The sequence below is a fragment of the Ictidomys tridecemlineatus genome, chromosome 6, assembly GCF_052094955.1.
Source record: "Ictidomys tridecemlineatus isolate mIctTri1 chromosome 6, mIctTri1.hap1, whole genome shotgun sequence".
NCBI lineage: Eukaryota > Metazoa > Chordata > Mammalia > Rodentia > Sciuridae > Ictidomys > Ictidomys tridecemlineatus.
The window spans coordinates 8,054,691-8,073,489 of NC_135482.1; the positions used below are offsets into that span (position 1 = coordinate 8,054,691).

The window sequence follows — 18,799 nt, forward strand, 5'->3', positions numbered from 1 at the left end:
CCAGCCTCCCCTGGGTGATTGTTCTGGTGAGTGGACAGCAGAGCTGACCAGGCCGGGCCCCTTTCTCTTGTGTGGCTGTTCTCCTGGGTCCAAGGCCCCGGCCTCCCCAGGACAGCACTGCAGCTAAGCCAGGGGCAGGTGCATCTTGGGTCACTTGCCAGTGCCCTGACCCCCAGCTCAAGATGGGGGTGCCCCAGCGGGCCAAGCACGCCCCCTCCCACCACCAAGAGGCCAGAGGACGGCCCCACAGTGGCAGGGAGAGAGCAGCACCTCCCGGGAGTGAAATCACCTTGACATTTTGGGGACTGTGCCGTGGTTGAAGCTGCAGTCAGGCATGACAGGTGGACGAGCCTGCTCTGGGGACACTGTGGGGACAGGCAGAAGGGCCAGCCTACGAGGGCCGACAGAGCCTCGTCTCCTGGTCATCCCAGGGGGCAGGGCTGCCTGAGAGGCGGAGGGCCCTCCCCACCAGGTCACCAGGATCATGCGCCTCTTTCCAAACCTTGGTGGCCCCACACTTTGGTCTCGGAGATTGTGTCTTCCTGTCCCAGGAAAACAGGGACAAGCCGGGGCCCTTGAAAAGCACCATCCTGGGGCCACACCTACAGCTAAGGTCATGAGGAGGATGTGTTCCCAGAGACACATGGCGGAGAAGCCAAGCAGGAGCAACGGTGGGTCCAACGCCCAGGAGTGAGAAACAAAGGCCCTCAGAAGTGACAGATGCTTCCAGCACCGCCCCTGACGCGCCTGTCAATCACCCCAGTCAGCCGCGTTTAAAAATAGCCCCTCCTGCTGCCTCCCCCTCCTCCCGTCCCCTTCCCCTGGTCGGGCGTCCTGAGCCAGCCCAGCAGCCCCGGCTCCCGACACTTACTATGATGAGCAGGATAAAGTAGATGAAGTTGTAGAAGGAGTGGGCGTCCATCACGTAGTACATGATCTCCACCCAGCCTTCCAGGGTGATCACCTGCAGCCGGCACCGAGGGCGAGAGGGGAGAGCCTGATGTGCACCAGGACGCGCACACGCCGCCCTCGTAGGGCAGCCTCTCCGTCCACGCGATACAGACCAGGAAACGGTGTTCAGAGAGGTGAGGACACGTGCCCAACGTCAAACAGCCAGGCAGTACTAGAGCCGGGACTTCAATCCTGGTCCCGCTCACTCTAGACCTCACCCGTTTTCCGGCTGCCGTGCCAGGGCAGGCGGGCTGGGAAGCAGGAGCCCAGGGGTCCCAGCTCTACCTCGTCACTGGGCTATGGCCCACCCGGGGCCTCAGCGGCTTCTTCGTACCCGGGGATGGCAGAGGCCTCCGGGCACGGCTCGGGTGAGGCTCACTGGAGCCCAAGCGTGTGCACTGGACGAGGCTCGGGGGACTGTCTCCCCTGCTCCACCCGATGTCTTCCCAGAGAGAGAGAGGGGCAGCTCTGGGGTGTGACTGTCCCTGGCAAAGCCCAGACACGGCCCCAAAACACGGCCCGCAGCTCTGAATTCCCAGCCCCATGCTCCTGCTCCTCATGGCTACAGGCTTCCCTGCTCTGCCCGCGCCGGCCACATCCCGCCTGAGGACAGCGGGAGCTGAGTCTTGACTGAGCACCCACCAAGCATGGGCTCCTCCTGCCCGTCACCTGGCCTATTCCCGGTACCCAGCATGAGGGGCCTGGGGTCAGACCCATTATAAAGACAAGCAACCGAGGCACAGAGAGGTTGAGCAGCTATCCAAGGTCCTTCAGCCCCATTCCACAAACAAACCCCGCAACACCCTCTGCAGAGGACAGGTACGGGGTCAGTCAGGGCCAACGTGCCACCCAGGCAGGCTACCGAGGCTTTGGGAGGGCAGGTGTGTGCCTTGGGTCACAAGATGGGACATGGCTTCCACTGACATGGGACAAGCTGATCTCTGCTGTCACCCCACCAGGAAAGTCCTTCCTCCCACGCACCCCAGGTGACACTGCGCGCCTTGGCCAGTCCTCCAAGGACCGCACGTGTGTCCTGCCTGTCCTCTGTGGGGACCTCCCAGCCGGCACCTCTGCCTCCGGAACCTGGGACTGCACACGGCACAGACTCTGCAGGCGGCCAGGCCAGTCCCCATCTGGCCATTTGTCAGTCTGTCTGCCTGTGAGACGGGCACAGTGGCACCTGTGGTGCCCGCAGGCCGGGCAGGTTCCAGGGAGACGGGTGGCAGACACCTGCTGGGTGGAGCGGCTCCGGTGGCCGCGGGCCTGAGGACCTCACCTGGAAGATGACGATCCAGGCGTAACCGATGTTGTCGAAGTTGATGGCGCCCTTGTGGGGGTTGGCGCTGCCCGTGCGGCACACGTTGTAGTAGCGGTTCCAGTTGACGCACAGCCCGCTGGCGTTGAGGTCCGGGCGCCCCGCCCCGAAGTCGGAGACGTCGTCCTTGGACAGGCAGCACTCGCGGCCCTGCTCCTTGAGCGGGGGGATCTCGTGGCAGCCCATGATGCCATTGTCCCCCGACAGGGAGCAGATGAAGGGCATCTCGTCGTCTTCCTCTGGCTGGTAGTAGGGGGGCAGGGCCACGTCCCCTTGTCTGTCCACAGTGAGGGCGGGTCAAAGGAGGGAGGGGAGGGTCACTGCCAGGAGGACAGGAAAGGGAAGCCCACGCCGGGGCAGGCTGGCCCTCCGCCCCACTGTGATCCCCTGAGAGCGTCCCCTCCCCTGGGGAACTGTCCCCGACTCCCTGCGACCTCACCTGCCTAGCATAGACCTCCATTAGGGCTGCTGGGGCAGCTGAGCCCAGCTCCCCAGGGAGGCCTCAGGGCCCTGGACCCCTAGGCTGTTGGGTCGGCACATAGTAGGTGCTCAATAAGCGCACGCTGAATTCACCAGCCCAGCACACAAGGGTAGTTCACCTCTGTGCCCCTGCACCAGCCCCTCCTCTGCTCTGGATTCGGGGACCAGAGATGACACAGAGCCCATGGGGCTGAGGCCTAGTCCCCCCAAGCCCAGGGGGTCCTGGCCTGCTCTTCTGCGTGGACCTGCCAGCAGCCCGGGGTCACCGGGGGGGGGAAAAACCAAGGCGGGATTGGCAGGACGATGGAGGGAAACCGTCCTAAGACGGCAATGAACGCCACCTGCACACTGAGAGTCCTGACGGGACCAGAGGCCGCAGCGCCAAGAAGAACCACCTTGAGATCACCGGCACCCACCGCACGGCCCCGTCAGGACGGAGGATGCTGCAAGTGTGAGCACACACGTGTGTGCACTGTCAGTGGTGTGCAGACCACAGGACCCTGGCGGGGCCATTTGGCAACAGTCAACAGATGACACCCCACCCACTGCATCCTGTCACCGACTCTAAGAAGGCATCGCTGGGGACAGCTGGACCTTTCAGTGATCGGTCCTAGGACAACCAAAGGCCCATTAAGTGCACCAGCACATCTTGATGTCCCCCCAGCCACCCAGCGGACACAAAGCCACTGGAGACAGAAGATTTAAGGGACAGCTTCTAAAAGCAGCCAGGGAGAATGGGCTTCGGGACCTTGGGCTAGGACACAGGGCAAGGCTAAAGATGCCGGAGAACTGGCTGTCACTCTTGAACAAAGAGACGCGCCCATCGGGAGACACGGCCAGAGAGTGGGAAAGCAGTGCCTTCGTCCTCGTTTCTGGGAGTGAATCCACTGAGTGACTGTGCGGCTACTAATTTATGCAACTATGCATTTGGGTCGCTCCTGGGTTTGGGGCTCTTGTGCCTTATAAATATTCCTGCCCACGTCCTCGGTGGATCTAAGCCGCCCTTTCCTTTGAGCAAATGCTCAGGGGCGGAGTTGCCGGCTGAGGCTGCACCGGGCTCTGCCCTTCCGCAGAGCTGCACAGAGTCTCCTCCAGCAGAGTGTGGGCGTCCAGGGCGCCGACGGCCGGTGGCACTGGGCACCGTCAGCCCTGAGCTTAGCCGTCTAGCGGGGGGTCACGGGATCTGAGGTTTGAGTATGCGTTGTCCCTGAAGGACAGCAGTGGACCCCCTTCCACATCCTTCGGCCGCGTGCCTGCCCCTTGTGAAGTTTCTGCTGAGCTCCCGGGGCCATTTTTAGGTCTGATCATTGGCACCTGTCGTGACTCCACAGATTCTGCAGAGGTGAGCCCCTGGTGGACACATGGACTGCAGATATTTTACTCCAGCCTCGGTTCTCCTTCTGAGCATTAGTCACTCTTGAAAACCTGTCAGCAGAGGTTCTGAGAGTCACGGCCACCATGGATCCACCCAGAAGGCGGAGGCCCTGGGCCTGAGTGCAGGGTGGGGAGGGCTCACTAGAACTGGACACAGGGCCCGCCTGGCGGGTCCCTGCCCTCCCCGGCCCCCGACTCTCACCTGAGGCATCCCCTCGGAGCTCTCTGCCAGCATCACTGCCTCAGCCCAGGGAAGCTGGGGCAGCTGCGCCTGTGTCCAGACCCCAGCTCAGATGACCAGCCTCTCACACAGCACCAGGCAGCCCAGGCCTGTCCTCGTGGCCACCATCCAGACCTCCTTCTCCCACTGCAGCTCAGCCATGCCTCCCACCCCTCCTCTGAGGTTACCCACAGCCTCTGCTGGCTGACTGCAACTTACATGCTGTGTGCCCTGGGGCAAGTGACCTCACCTCTCTGAGCCAAGTGTGAAATGAAAATGATAATATACTTCCCTCACAGCACCCTGCTGAGAGTAGTGCCCAGCATGTACTGAGGCCCCTGTAAATACCGGATGTCTCAACCTGCGTCACCCCGGGGTCACCCTCTGGGCCCCTGGATTCCAGGTGCCATCTCAGCACCTGCCCTGCGAGTGACAACGCCCACCCCCGGGAACTTCCAGGCCAGTGGGGGACACAAGGACACCCCCAGCTTCCCGGGCCACACTCAGCTGCCCACGGTGCTGCCCGGGGCCCTGTGGCTGGGTCACCCTCACAGCACCCCACGGTGGGGAAACTGAGGCACGGAAGTTTGGCCACTTGCTCCCAGAGTCACAAGGCTGGCAAGTGGCCTTGGCAGAATTTGACCCCGAAGGCCAGGCGTCATGCCCCTCGCCCCACACCACCCCAGCCCCCCACCTGCCGGGAGACACCCCCGTCTTTCCAAGAGCCCCTCGGCCTCCCGTCCTCAGACTGGAGAAGCCTGCCCTGCGCTGGCCGCGCACCCGGCTCCCTCTGCCACAGCCAGAGCCCAGCTGCTGGCCGCGCACCCGCCCAGAATGGAGGCCGGTGAAGTCCTCCACAGCAAGGGCCTGGCCGCTGGAAGGGGCTGATGGTGGGCCACGTCCGGACACCCACACAGGGGCCGGTGCTTGGAGGGAGCCTTGCTGTGTGGCCCTGGCCACGTCCCTTCCCTCTCCAGGCCTCAGTGTCACCTGCACGGTGGGAACTGGACGGAGGCTCCTGGAGGCCAAGCAGACGATGAGCACCCGACCCCAGGTCCCCCATGTCCCCATGTCCCCTCCCCCACCTGTCACGGCAGCCAGCTCGGGGCTGGGGCCACCCGACAGGGCCAGGCCTGACCACGGGGAGGGGACGTGCAGGGACCAGGCGGGAAGACGGCATGGCAGAAGGAGCTGCCATCCTGGTCCCCGCCGTCCTGGTCCCCGCCGTCCTGGTCCCCGCCGTCCTGCCGGGCTGGAGGCACATTGAGCCGTCAGCTGGGGGCAGCCCCAAGCCGCCCCAGGCCCCAGGAGGAGAGGAACCAGCAGAAGCCCCTGGTCTCCTAGAGAGCGGCCTCCAGGCCTCCCCAGCCCAGGAGGAGGCCCCACGCGGCGGAGCCTGGATAACGGCATGACCAGGAACGGTCCACGGGGGCAGAGGGACAGAGGAGCGGGGCTTCACCCTGAACCCCCAACACCAAAGCTCCTGCCCGCCCCTCTCTGTCCTTGAAGGCCAGCTCAGGAGAAGCGGCTGCCACCCCGTCCCCTCCCCGACGGCCCCAGCCACAGCTCAGGTGGACATTCATGTAACCCCCAGCCCACGCAGGACCCTTCCCCACGAGGTGGCCCTTCCCTGCCTACCCAGCGGGCCCAGCGCTCCCTGCAGCGACATGGCCTCCAGATCCACGGGACAGGGACAGAGAGAAGAAGCTCAGCCACCCCCGCGCTGGGTCCCCACACCCCCAACAGGCCCTCGGCCCGGGAGCGTCACTCAGGAGAGACATTCAGGATCCGCGCCCAGCCTGGTGCTCCCCAGGGCAGGACCCATCTCAGCAGGACAGAGAGCCACCGCTGGGCCGTGCCCAGGGAGAGAAGGGACGAGAAGGCTCTCCTGTTCTGGGCTCCCGCGTCTAGCGCACAGTAGGAGCGACACAATCGGTTTTTCTGACTGACTGGCTGCAGCCTGGGAGCTGGTTCTGGGGCCCCGTCCTGCCCGGCCTCCTCCTGCCCGGGGACGGTGGCGCGCGCGGGCGAGGCCCCACTCACAGGGTGAAGTTCTCCTCCAGGAAGCAGCGGTTACGCAGCAGCCCCGCCCACAGCTGCACCCCGATGATGCCGAAGATGAAGAAGACGAAGAAGCAGAGCAGGAGGACGTTCCCCAGCATGGGCAGCGTGTCCAGCAGCAGGTTCACCAGGATCCGCATGCCTGGAAGGAAGGGCAGGCGGGGGGCGCGTCGGCAGGAGCCGAGGTCCAGGGAGGACAGGAGCAGAGGACGGGGACACACTGCCCAGGCGCCCAGGGCACCCGGCCTGCACGTGTGCCCCTCTACCCAGAAAGCCAGGAGAACAGCTCCGGGTGTGGACACACTGTGCGCACCCCCCCAGGGCTGGCCCAAGCTGGATCTCCAGTCTCCGTGACCCTGAGAGGTCGAGGATCCCGCCTCCTCTTCACGCGGGAAGCCAAGGCGAGGCTCAGAGACCAGGAGTCACTTGCCTGGGCCACTCAGCTAACAGCAGGGTCTGATGGACACCAGGTCCCTCCCGCCCTCCTTCCAGAACCCACTGTCTCACCCACACTCTGCCCTCTTCCTGGGACACCCCGGCAGACTCCCATTCAACCACCACAGCCCGAAAAATGCCCTTTCTGGCCGCTTCCCCGGCCCTTCCTCACCCCCTCCCAGGTAGAGCTCATCCCTCTCTCTTCTGCTCTAGGCAACCTCAGCACCTGTCACCTCGCCCCAGCTGCCTTGCACATCTGTGCAGGTTGCACACTGCACAAGCGGGGCCTCTCCATGGGCACCCACACCCTCGCGGCCTGGCATAGCTTCCTTTTCACCATCCTGACTCATCTGCTGAGCTGTGAGCTCCTAAGGGACAGAGCCTGTGTCTGAGCCACCTCAGTGTTCCTAGAGCCAGCAGGTCCTGCTGTTGAATCGCAGAGGCCGAGCAGCAGCACGGGAAGAGTGTGGAGGGCTGGGGGACGGGTCTGTTATTCCAGGGCTGGTGCGAGGTGGTTATTAACGAGGATAATTATTTGGGATTTGCATCACAAACTGTGTGTGGAGCGATTTCTAATCAATAATTAATGCCCACCCCCACCTTGCCTCCCCGCAAAACTAGGTCAGCCTCCTCTCAGGAACGGAAGGGGCGGCCTCATCGACCGAGGGCACCAGGGGGTCCCCACGCCCCACCTCCCTGTGGCCCCCGAACCACAGCAAGAAAAGAGGCCCCCGCGGGACCCCGCAGAAGGCCGGCTGCCCGGGAGAAGCCATTGGCCCGCCCTCTGGTGCCTCACTGGCTCCCTCATGCCCACGGTCACTCACCAAGCACCTAGTTAGTGCCAGCTGAGAGCCAGGCACGGGCTGGGCCCAGGAGCCCACAGCTGAACACAAAGCCCATCCTGAACGGCCTCGGCGATCCAGCCTGGCAGCAGGGGACGGGAACCCGAGTGCCGGGCAAGGAGACCCGAGGACACATGGGTGCAGAGGCTGGACACTGGAGGAGCCTGCCACGCGGAGGGACAGGTGGCCAAGGCCCGGCCGTGTGGCCCTGAGGACCAAGCAGGAGACCGCTGGGGCCGCGGCAGAGGGCTCTGAGGAGGCGGGACCCGCGGGTGACGGGCAGGAGGCCATGTCGGTCATGGCTGTCCTCAGAGGCCCAGCCCTTGGTCGGCTCTGGGCGAGGCCAGGGCAGTGCTGGAGGCCTGGCAGAGGCCGGCACAGCGGAGGAGAGGCTGGACCAGCGACACGGGCAGCCGCAGCTCAGCGCAGCCCCCCTTGGCTGCCCCTGGGTTGGCCTTGGTCCCTCAATTAATCACAGCTCCTGTCGCCCAGGATGCTGACTTCTGAAAGGCTCTGAACACGCGCCCAGGGAGTCCCGGGCCACAGGGCAGAGGCACAGTTAGCTGACCAGGGCCCCCGCAGGAGCTGGGAGGGGGGCCCGGGGAGAGGGGGCCGGGGAAGAGCCCGAGGCACCCAGGGTCGCGCTCTCTATGTCCTGGGTCAAGCAATTAGGCAGGACGGGCCAGCCGGCTCCACTCTGCCCTCCGCTCCCCTGGCCCTGGGCACACGAGGCAGCGCAGGCAGGAGAGAGGGGAGAGGGGAACAGAGAAGAGAGAGAGAGAGAGACAGTGGACCCAGAGGGACGGGAAAATGGGCACAAAGAACAGAGGGGGGACAGTGCAGGGAGAGGCAGGACAGGACCAGAGCCCACAGACGGGGAGAGCACGGATCCACAGGGACACGGAGCCCAGCACAGGCAAACCACCGGGATGTCACCCTCAGGCCGTCCTTCCTAACTCCCTCCACCTTCCCAGCCAAACCCTCCTCCTCCAGGCAGTCTTCCAGGTGCCCACCCTGGGCTGGTCAGGAAGGCCTCCAGTCCCCTCTAGTCCTGTCTCCCTCTCAGCAGGGGCTTAGCAGGGATCAGGCGATCTGGAAGGGCCAGGCTGCAGGCCACCAGGAGAGTCACCAGGAGAGCGTGGGGGAGGGCCTGGTCCCAGCCAAGAAGGCGGGGGGCCTGGGCACTGGTGCAGCCCTGTCCAGCTGGGCACCCAGGCACAGACCTAGAACACGAGTTCTGAGTCCCAGGCCAGACCTGGTGGCCCCAAGACCAGAACTGGCCCTCTCTGGGCCCAAAAGGCTTCATCGACAGATGGGGACAGTGGCATGTGCGGTCCAGCCGGCCTCTCGGGAGCACTGCCCAGCTGGGGCACCTCTGATGGAAGAGCCCCTAAAGCCAGCAGGTCACCCCGGGAAAGTCCAAAGCCTTATCCCACCAGCCCCGCCCTGCTCACGCCCGGCCCACAGCCTCACGGCCACCGTGGTTCCCGCTGGACACCAGCCCTCGCCCTCCCCTGGGCCACCAGCCACTCTACCCACAAGACCTTGCTCTACTCTGCCCACAGCAGGGGTCCTGTGGCTGCCATGCCACTGCCCACGCAGGGGCTAGTCCAGGCTGGGGTGGCCCTCTGGGAAGCCCAGCCTCGGGGTCACCTCCAGGCCCAGCACGTGCAGAGTCGGGGGCACCTGGCATCGCTTCATTAGACCTCAGGGCCTGGGGGGAATCGGCCCAAGTCTGGGGGGGCCAGTGGACTGTCCTCTGCAGCGTGGGAGCTGGGGCAGATGACAGCAGCAAATGCATGAGATGCGCCCCTCCCCACCCGGGGAAGGACCCCAGACCAGACCTCTGCTCCGGGGACCCCGGCCAGCAGGGCAGCCCCTCAGGGGAGTGGGTGGGGGTGGCAGGTGACAGCATCTCCCCTCCAGGTCCCGGGTGCTCTCCACAGACAGGAGCCGGCAGCCCAGAGCAGCACGGCCCCTCTGCCAGGCCCGCTCACGGAGAACTCACTGGCCATGTGCCAACCAGGGGCACAGCCTTGGCCGGGGAGGGGACACAGAGGAGGGGACGCCTGTGCCGTGGCCTCCAGGCCTGGTCTGGCCGGGTCAGTGGAGGGCGCTGAGCAGGCAGGAGAGGCCGTCTGCCGCCCCTGCCACTGCCAACGCCAACTAATCAGGGGCACAGCGGGCGCCGGGGAGGCCAGGCCAGGCAGCAGACGGCCAGGCTGCCGAGGTCACAGCTGCTGGCCCTGGCCCAGCTGGAGAGAGCCCGTGGGCTAGCGGGGGGCCTCTGAAGCCACCCAGCCAGGGAACCCCCATCTGTCCACCCAGGAGGCCTCAGGTCCCCAGAGCTGGAGGAGCTGGCACCTGGGGGTCGGGCCCACCCGTCCCACTGGAGGCCCCTGTCCGCTGCGGCCCAGCAATCCCTATTCATCCTGCCAACGTCCTCCTCTGGGATCCTCTCTGGGTCTGCGTTGGTGCCTCCCCCCACCCATGGCAGCTGGTCCCAGCCCCGTGGCCCCAGGTCAGGTGCCGCCTGCAGGGAGGGGCTGTGGCTGAGGCTCTTTTTGACCCCACACTTGGCCCAGGGCCACACCTGGTGGCCCCCTTGGGTCAACCAGAGGTCCTGGCGACCCCGCCAGGTGTCCTGCCCTCAGGATTTGTGGAAACCACTTAGAACCTGACCCGGCCGGCTCCCCTTGCCCCGCCCACACTGAGCACTTCCTGGCTGCATCTCATTTCCTGTTCCCAAGTCAGGCTCTCCCAGGTGTCCGCCAGATGCTCCCCGCCCTGCCCCGTCCACTCCAGGAAAGCAACAGCCCAGGAAGCCAGCCCTGGTCCCCCCCTTCTCCCCAGCCCCCCTCTCTTTCCCCGCGGAGGCTGCGGCCTTTGGGAGCCCTGGGGTGCTGGGGCGGACGCCCTAAAGCCCAAGGTGTGGCAGGGCTTAGTGCCCAGAGCCTTCAAGTAAAGGCGCGTCTCCATAATGAGATGTGCCGCTCCTCTTCCTCCCAGATCCTGCCAAGATCAAGCTCCCCCAGAAGGAATCCTGGCCCTCCTTGTCCCTCCCTAGGATGGCTGGCCTGACGTGACCCCTCTAGGCACGTGCCTGGGCATGAGGACAGGGGCCTCCTGCCCTAACCACTGCACTCGCCTGCCTCCTGCGTGGCCCTGACTCAGCCCCGAGGGCCCTGCAGCGTGGGAACCCTGCACCTGGCAGGGAGAGGCCGCAGAGGTCTGCAGCAGAGCAAGCTACAGGCAGATGGGAGATCCTGGCGTCCCTTCCAGGTGTCCCTACACAGGGACAGGGGCCCTTAACTCTGTGTCTCCTGTGGCGCTTGTCAGTCAAGAGGGCACTGAGTGCCTATGACAGAAAGGTCAGGAGCCCTGGGATCCTGTAAGGGCAGGCTCAGATCCCAGCTCTGCCCTGCCCTCTGCCTCGGGGTCCCCGTCCATAAACTGGGCATCACCATGTTTTGAAGGAAAAGTGATTCGGCCCCTGTTAGACACTGGGACAGGTTTGTCCCAAGCACTTATGATCGTTATCAAGTTCCCAGATGTGAACAACCTCCTCCTGCCTCTCCTGACATGTGTCCCCCGCCCAGCCACACTGCTCCCAGGGGACACCTCTACTCCACCTGTGCACATGTCACCTACCAGGGACACTCTCTGGGACCTTCTGTGCACTTGGTCAGCTTCTTCTAAAACCAGCCCTGGAAGACATCCCTGATGCCCCCCACCCCCCCACCCCCCCAACGCTCCCCAGCGCCTTCCTCCACCTGGCCACCCAGGGCCCTGCACCAGCCCACGGTGCGGAACAGACCTGCAGCTCCCGGGCCTGAACTGCCCGCCACACACAGCAGGGTCAGCACCCTGCCTGGCCCCAGGCCTGGGAGTGCCTTCCACACCCTTGGAGGGGTCTGCCGCCAGAAGAGACCACATTTAGAGATAATACAGCCCCCTCATGCCGAGGCCAGAGGAAGGTCACACAGTGAGGAAGCAGAAGCCAGTCTCCTGCCTCAAAGTTCATCCCTCCTCCCTCTCCAGCCTTCTCCTCTACGTCTCCTTCCTTTTATCCTTCAGGGCTGGCCCAGGACAGAAGCTGCAGAGGCTGACCCGGGGCACTGGCTTTACACGATTGATTCGGTAAAGAGCACCCTGACTTCCAGCTCCCCGCTCATCCAACACAGGCTGGAAACATGCAGGTAACCCGGTGCCTTCTGCCCCATGCAAGGAGCGAAACTGAGGCCCAGGTCGCACCCCAGGCTTATGGCAGAGCACAGGCCAGAACTCACATCCCCTGACCCCCACCAAGGACCTCAGCCGATCACGTTGGGGCTCTGGAGCCTCTGCTGCAATTTTACCGGGCAGGCAGCCACCCCACTCCCCACCGCTTTGCAATTAACAACCTGTCACTCAATTTGCCTGATACCAGCTCTCTAGCCTGCCATCTAGTGGCAAAACCGAGGACTACAGGCTACTGTGGAAAAGAACGTGTCCCAGGGCCAATGCCACCCTAGAGACAGATGGCAGGACTTGAGATGTTCCTGGGAATTTCACATTTAGGAGAAAGGAAGAGAGAGGGGGGGAGGGAGGGGGAGGAAACCCACAAAATCCCTCCAAGAAGCACGTGTAAGGAGCCCATGCCCCCTCCCCCAGGTCACTCACTCCCTGGTGACTGTGGGCAAGGGACAGGCACCTGGGGACAGGGGTCTCTCCGGAGAATGAGAGCTGCACCAGAGGCCTCCAGAGGCCCCACGTGCTCTATGAGCTGCGGGCTCCGCTGTTAAATGACGAATATGGATTCTCTTTAAAGTCCCTGCTCCCACATTGGACACGGAGGGTCGCACCTACCCAGCTCCCGGTGCTGGGCGCTCAGCTGAGGCGGAATTCGAGGGCCTCCCAGGGGGGGCCATTAGCAGGAGGGAGACCCTGGGGACAGGCTGGGTCCCTCTCGGGCTTTCTTGGCGCAGAGCCTCTGTAATTGGCGCCTCCTGGGAGCACAGGAACGCTGGGCTCAGGACCGTCCCTGGCCTTCTCCAGGAAATGGCAGGCTAACGCTGGGACACGGAGTGACATCCCCAGTCCAGGAGCCACTTAATGAGCTATGCACATGGCGAGGGGGGCAGGGGGCCCAGGAAGGACGGGCACAGGTGCCCACCCATGTTCCTGTCACACCCGGGGACACGTGCACACGCGCCTCATGGCCACCCCCACGGCACACTCACATGCACCCTCACAGGCACCCGGGGACACGTGTCCTCCCATGGACACACGCAGGTCCTCACACCCACACACACACAGAAACCAGCAAGCGTGAGCGCTGCCCCAGGCTTCCACTGTGACACGTCCCCACATCACTGGGCCACGCCTGCCCGCGCCGGAGACCTGCGGGAGGTGTAGATTCAAGATCTTGCAAAGCCACTGGCGGATGAGCCCTGCTATGAGCACAGGCACCTCCGCCAGGTGACCACAACTGTGGCCTCCCTGGCCAGGGCAGGACGGTGGCAGGAAGTGGCCGCCTCTGCCTCCCTCAGAAGTGGGGCGCTCTGGGGTGGAGCCCAGGAGAGATGTGGCCCCCGCTGGGGTGCCCCCCCCCAGTGGCCCAGGCCAGACGCTCTTGGACCTGAACTGGGCGCAGGCGCACCTCCCCCTCCTCAACCCGCCAGCCCCAGCACTGAGCAGCCCGTGTCCAGCTGACCCACACCCCTGCCGGGGGCATCTCTGACACTCCCTCCCTGACCCCTTCTCTGGCTCCATCACCCTTGGGCACCAAGGCTGCCACACCGTCCCGTCCTCTCCAGCCTCAAGCCCCTCTCCCTGCCCCACACCCAGCCTCCTGCAGGGCGGGCGCCCCCACCCGCCTCCCACGCACGTCCCCCAGCTCCCTGGCCACCTGGCTGATCCCTGGCTGCTCCCTACCAGCTTCCAGCAGGGGCAGATGCTCCGTGTTGTGGAGTACATGCATTTTACATGTGTTCTGGGGGTTCCCTTGAGCCACCAGGCACAGGTCTGGGTGCCAGGATGATGAAGTCGGCCCTTTAGCCCATTTCCCATCACAGGCAGGTGGGGAACACAGGACAAGAGCATGTGCTGTTGGGGAACAGCACCACTTAGAAACTGGCGCCAGCCACCGATCTGCTGTGTGACCCCAGCGGATCATAGCCGTCTCTGGGCTTTTAAAGAGCTTTCTAGTGTTGGTCAGGGGTGAGAGGATGGAGTGAAGCTGGCCACCACAGCTCCCTGCCCCCAGCAGCTGCCCAATGTCCCTCCCTTGCCTCCCCAGAGCAACAGGAGGTGGCTGAACCACTCCTCTCCCCAGGCCACCTCCAGGCCCAGCCAGCTCCAGTCCCCTCCTGGTCACCTTGCTCTACAAACTTCCTGGAGCATGGCCTCCACTGCCGCCAGCCTGCCTGGGCGGACCGCCACGCTCCGCAGGCCTCGAGTCAGACCAGGGCCTCAGGGAACAGATGGACAAAGATGTGGGTAGGTGGGGCAGGACGGGCCCCAAGGCCCAGACACCTGAGGTGGGGGACAACACTGACCAGAGGAGGACAAGGGAGAGTCGGGGAAACGGAGGGTCAGGCAGGGAAGAGAAGCAAAGATCCAGACGGAGCCAGGAAAAGAGCCAGGCTCAGGGTGGACAGAGCTCATCGAGATCCCCATCCCACACTGAATTGCTGTGTGACCTTGTGGAAGCCACTAATGCTCTCTGAGCCTCAACACAAGTTGCTGGAAGAATCAGCCTCTTGCCTCAACCACAAGACGTGGGTAGGGCTTACAAAAGTCCCCGTCCTTCCCCAGCAGGACTGAAAACCCCATGAGCCCCTTCTCCAGATTCCCAGCCCACGCCTAACTCAAGGCAGCTGCGGAGTCAGGAACCTAACTGGCTCTGGGGCAGCCTCACTGGCAACGCTGCCAGGGGCGGGGGTCCACACTCCCGCCCTTTTTCATCTCTAAAGGGAGGACGGTCCACCTCCCTCACAGGGTGGATGGTAAGACTCAGAAAAGATCAGGCGCAGGGCGTGGTGGCGCGAACCTGAGAACCAGCAACTCAGGAGGCTGAGGCAGGAGGATGGCAAGTTCAAGGCCAGCCTCAGGAACCCAGCAAGACCCTGACTCAAAATAAAAAGGGCTGGGGTGTAGCTCAGCGGTTAAGCACCATGGGTTCAATCCCTAGTATCACAAAAAGAAAAAGGGACCAAGACCACGGAGGTGCCATTGGACGATGCCAGACAGCCACCGAGACTCGTGGTTACAAGATGGTATCTCTTCATGTGAGGTGGGTGTACGGACGGAGGGATGCGTGGACGCGAGGATGGTCAGACAGATGGCGGGTGGCCGGATGGACCTCTGGGTGAGGACCTGAGGGAGCCTAAGCTCCGCGGCGGTGAGCACAGGTCGGGGGCTGGGATCCTGCCCAGTGAAGGGCGGCAGAGCTCCCCTCAGCTCAGCAGCTTCCTTCCACACGGCCTGGGAGACCACCCCCAAGGGACCTCCTGTCCCTGAGCAGTCAGCCTCCCCAGGAGAGTGCAATCCAGGTTATTTTGGGACATCAGAGGTTTCCGAGCCACCCTCCGGTGTCCCTGGGCCCAAGCACTGTGCCGGGAGGCAGGGCCCATCTGTCTGGCACTGCAGGCTCCGGCCTGGCCCCGGGAGGAGCTGCTCACCCTTCTCTGAGTGAATGAATGAGCTGGCCGGAGGGCCAGGGCTGGGGGGCGGGGCAGGGCCAACTCACTTGGCACGCGGTTGATGGCTTTGAGGGGCCTGAGGACACGCACGGTGCGGATGGCCGACAGGTTGATGTTCTGAAGGTCCAGCGAGTACTCGACCATCCTGGAGAGAGAGAGGAGAGGATGAGGGAGGGAGGACGCAGGAGAGATGGGGCCAGGGCCTGGCCCCAGGGGTCCCCGCCACCCGGCCCACCCAGCCACACCTAGAAGGGGTGAGAAGAGGGGTCAGGGTCCCAGCTGTGCCTCAGCCTGGCCGCTCCTCTGGGCCTGGGTCTCCTCTGCAAACAGGGCTGGTGCCAGCTTCTCCTGGCCGGAGTGAGAGTAGAGGCCGGGGAGGAGACAGACCTCAGCCACCGTAGGCGAGCACAGTGCTAGGTGTCCCTGGCCTGGAGGCCTGTGCACTTCTCCTGACCTGTGTCAGCCCCTGCCACTAGAACTGCCTCCGAGTGGACTCCCCACCCTGCAGGCAGCTCCTGGAGACCCACCTCGGAGGAGGACCGAGGTGCAGAGGGATGGCCAGTCTGGCCAGGTGCAGACTGGGCATCACAGCCACACGAGAAATGGGGGTGAGGTAAGGAAAGTGGACCCCTCCTCCTCGGGAGCCCCCGTCCAGCAGCCAAAGCCCCATGCCCCCGAGGAGAGGGGCCAACAGGTGATGCCATGGGCCCTGGGTCACCAGGCGAATGGGTGCGTCTGGGCCTCCCTCTCTCCCTGCCTCATGGCCCCGGGCAGCCCAGGCTGCATCTCCAGGACACCGCGGGTCTGCTGCCCTTGGTGGGTCCCCAGAGGACCTGCCCAGCCTCGGGCTCACTGAGCTTGGGGGCCTCCCGCGCTCTGTCCAGGAAACCTTGCTCTGCTGGGAGGTCCCTGCAGACGCCCAGATCTGCAGATGCTACCCAAGTCCACGAGGAACCAGGCCACTCTGGTGCACACAGTCAGGCAAGGGCGCTCAAAGGTGAAGAAGCCCCAGTCCCCACCCCACCCCGCCCTTCCGAGCCTCACCAAGGGGCTGCTCCCCAGCAGCCTTCCCAGATCCCCTGGGAGGCCCACCTCTGGGGACGTCCAAGTTCCCAGAGCTTCCACCAGATGCAACCCCTCCCCTGCTGCCTGCCCCTCGCCAGCCGAAGGACAGCCCCGTACCCAGGAGGCGCTGGCGGACCATCCCCCACCCAGCCGGGCTCCAGGGCCACTGCCAGCTCCACCCGCCACACGTCAGCAGGCAGGCACCGCAGAGGCAGACCCGCCGGCTGCCGGAGCCGCCCCCTCCTGCGGCTGCGAGAGTGACTGAGGGAGAACTGCGTCTCCCCAGATGCCCCAGCACCCCCCTCCCCGCGGCCCGTGAGTGAGACGGCACACGCACGCGCTCACACACCTGCACACCCTCGCACGTGCACACTCCCACTCCAGCCCAAATCAGATGGGGAGTGACCTGAAAAAGTGAGACTAGAACTGGAGCCAGAGGCCAGGGGACCCGAGGGGGAAGCCGAGGGGGATGGAGATGGAGGGGGAGGAAAAGGAGGGAGAGGGGAGGGGGAAGGGAGAGGAGGGAGGGGGAGGATAGAAATGGAGGGGGAGGGAGAGGAGGGAGAGGGGAGGGGAAGGGAGAGGAGGGAGGGGGAGGGAGGGAGAGGGGAGGGGAAGGGAGAGGAGGGAGGGGGAGGATAGAGGAGGAGGGGGAGGGAGAGGAGGGAGGGGGAGGATAGAGAAGGAAGGGGGAGGGGAGGCCAGGCAGAGCGTCAGGGTGGAGGCCTGGCAGTGGGGGAGGGCAGCGAACCCCTGGGGTGCGGGGAGCAGGGCGCGCGAGGATCCCACGTGGGCGAGCCGAGCTGTCACTTTCGTGTTTGCGGAGCGCTCCTGGCAGCCCGGCTGTGTGTGGTGGCGGCGCTGCGGGGGCGACCCGGGTGCGCACAGGGCACAGGGCTCACTCGGCCTGGCCCGGCTCCTAGGCCCAGGGACCCCGCCCTGCCCGGGCAGCCAGGCCCCTCCCGCCACCCTCCCCGCCCTCCCCCAGGCCACAGCCCTGGCTGGAGCCAGCCCACCGTCACCCGCCCAGTGTGTAACTTTGCTGGGGCTGGGAGGGGCTCCCCAACCCCAAGGGCCAAGTCCCCCAGTCCTGTGTCCCAGAGCCTCGGAAGCACACCTGCGCAGTCCTGGGCTTGCTCCCTGCCCCACGAAATCTTAGGAAAAAACACCTGGAGGCTTGGTCAGGGGTGGTGGATTGAAAAGCAAGTGCCTGTCAGGACGACCTGCTGGGCGCTGTTCTCTGCTAGGCCCTGCCTGGGTCACACCAGGCCACCATGGACTAGGAAGGGGCCCGGCTACAACACAGCCAGACTCTACCCAGGCACCCAGGACTCCTGCGCATGTCCGCCCCACAGGCCTGGGACAGTGGACGGTCAGTTAAACTCAGCTGCAGACCACTCCGGGTCGCAGGCAGGTGAGGGACTGGGAGGGCCAGCGCCATTCAGGCCTCTCTGAGAACTGTTCTCTGGCTTTCCCAGCTTCTCCAAATCGAGGGACAGTGAGAAGAGCCTGGCCCTCAGCTCCTGAGGCCAACTGCCCAGTTTTAACTTTGGGGTCTGAGCTCACACTTGGAGGAAACCTAGGGGCGCTCTTGAGACTCAGGAGCTCTTGGCCACAGTCTGGGCAAGCCCCTGCATCACCCCACCCCCCAAGGGGAACTGAAGCAGTCACCCTCTAGGAGGGCACTGGAGACGCCCAAGGCCGGAGTCTGCACAGGTGGGGGGCAGCCCTGGAGCTACGGAGGGGCCCAGCCAAGCATCCCCCACAGCCTCCTCCCGCCCCATCCAAGGGACAGGGCTTTTCCCCTGGTCCCCAACCTCTCCAGGGCCGCCTCCTCCATGGGGGAGGGGGAACAACCATGAGCAGGTCACCAGGGTGTGAGCATCCCAGCACCATCCAGTCCAGGAGCCTTGGAGGCAGAGGCTAGGGCCACATCCACTGGCTGGAGGGACGGGACATGGGACAGCTCCAATAGAGCTGGAGAAAGTCCTCAAGACTGAGGCAGGAGGTGGGCACCATTCTGGGGCATGGGGTGAGGGGACATGGGACAGCTGCCCCTGGGCTCCCTGCATGTCTGCCACCTGCAGACCTGTCCACCCCAGGACCACCTGGTGCCGGGCACCCAGTAGGCCCTCAGGGAATCACCTCCCATGTTTTGCAAAGGCCATGAGGTGGGGGGGAAGCACTCCTCTCCCCCCACAGTGTCCTGAGGACAGTAGGAGCACCTTGGGCGCTGGGTCCCACCCCTACTCCAAAGAGACCAGGGGAGGAAGGGCCACCAGGGTGAGTAACCAGCAGGCTGACTCCCCTCAGGCCCTGAGAAGAATCAGTTTCGGGAGTGAGAAATTAATCCCTAATTACACAGTTACTT

General features: G+C 64.5%; 1 protein-coding gene across 2 annotated transcripts in view; it reads right to left on the minus strand.

The window, feature by feature from the left end:
• Cacna1i (calcium voltage-gated channel subunit alpha1 I) overlaps positions 1–18,799 on the minus strand; it is a 95,545-nt gene that overhangs the window by 36,989 nt on the left and 39,757 nt on the right. For both annotated transcript variants that reach the window (XM_078052700.1, XM_078052699.1), the window contains 4 exons: positions 15,411–15,508; positions 6,384–6,543; positions 2,228–2,543; positions 872–964 (listed from right to left, as the gene is read on the minus strand). In XM_078052700.1, coding sequence (XP_077908826.1) covers positions 872–964; positions 2,228–2,543; positions 6,384–6,543; positions 15,411–15,508 — 667 coding nt within the window. The remainder of the gene's footprint in view (positions 1–871; positions 965–2,227; positions 2,544–6,383; positions 6,544–15,410; positions 15,509–18,799) is intronic.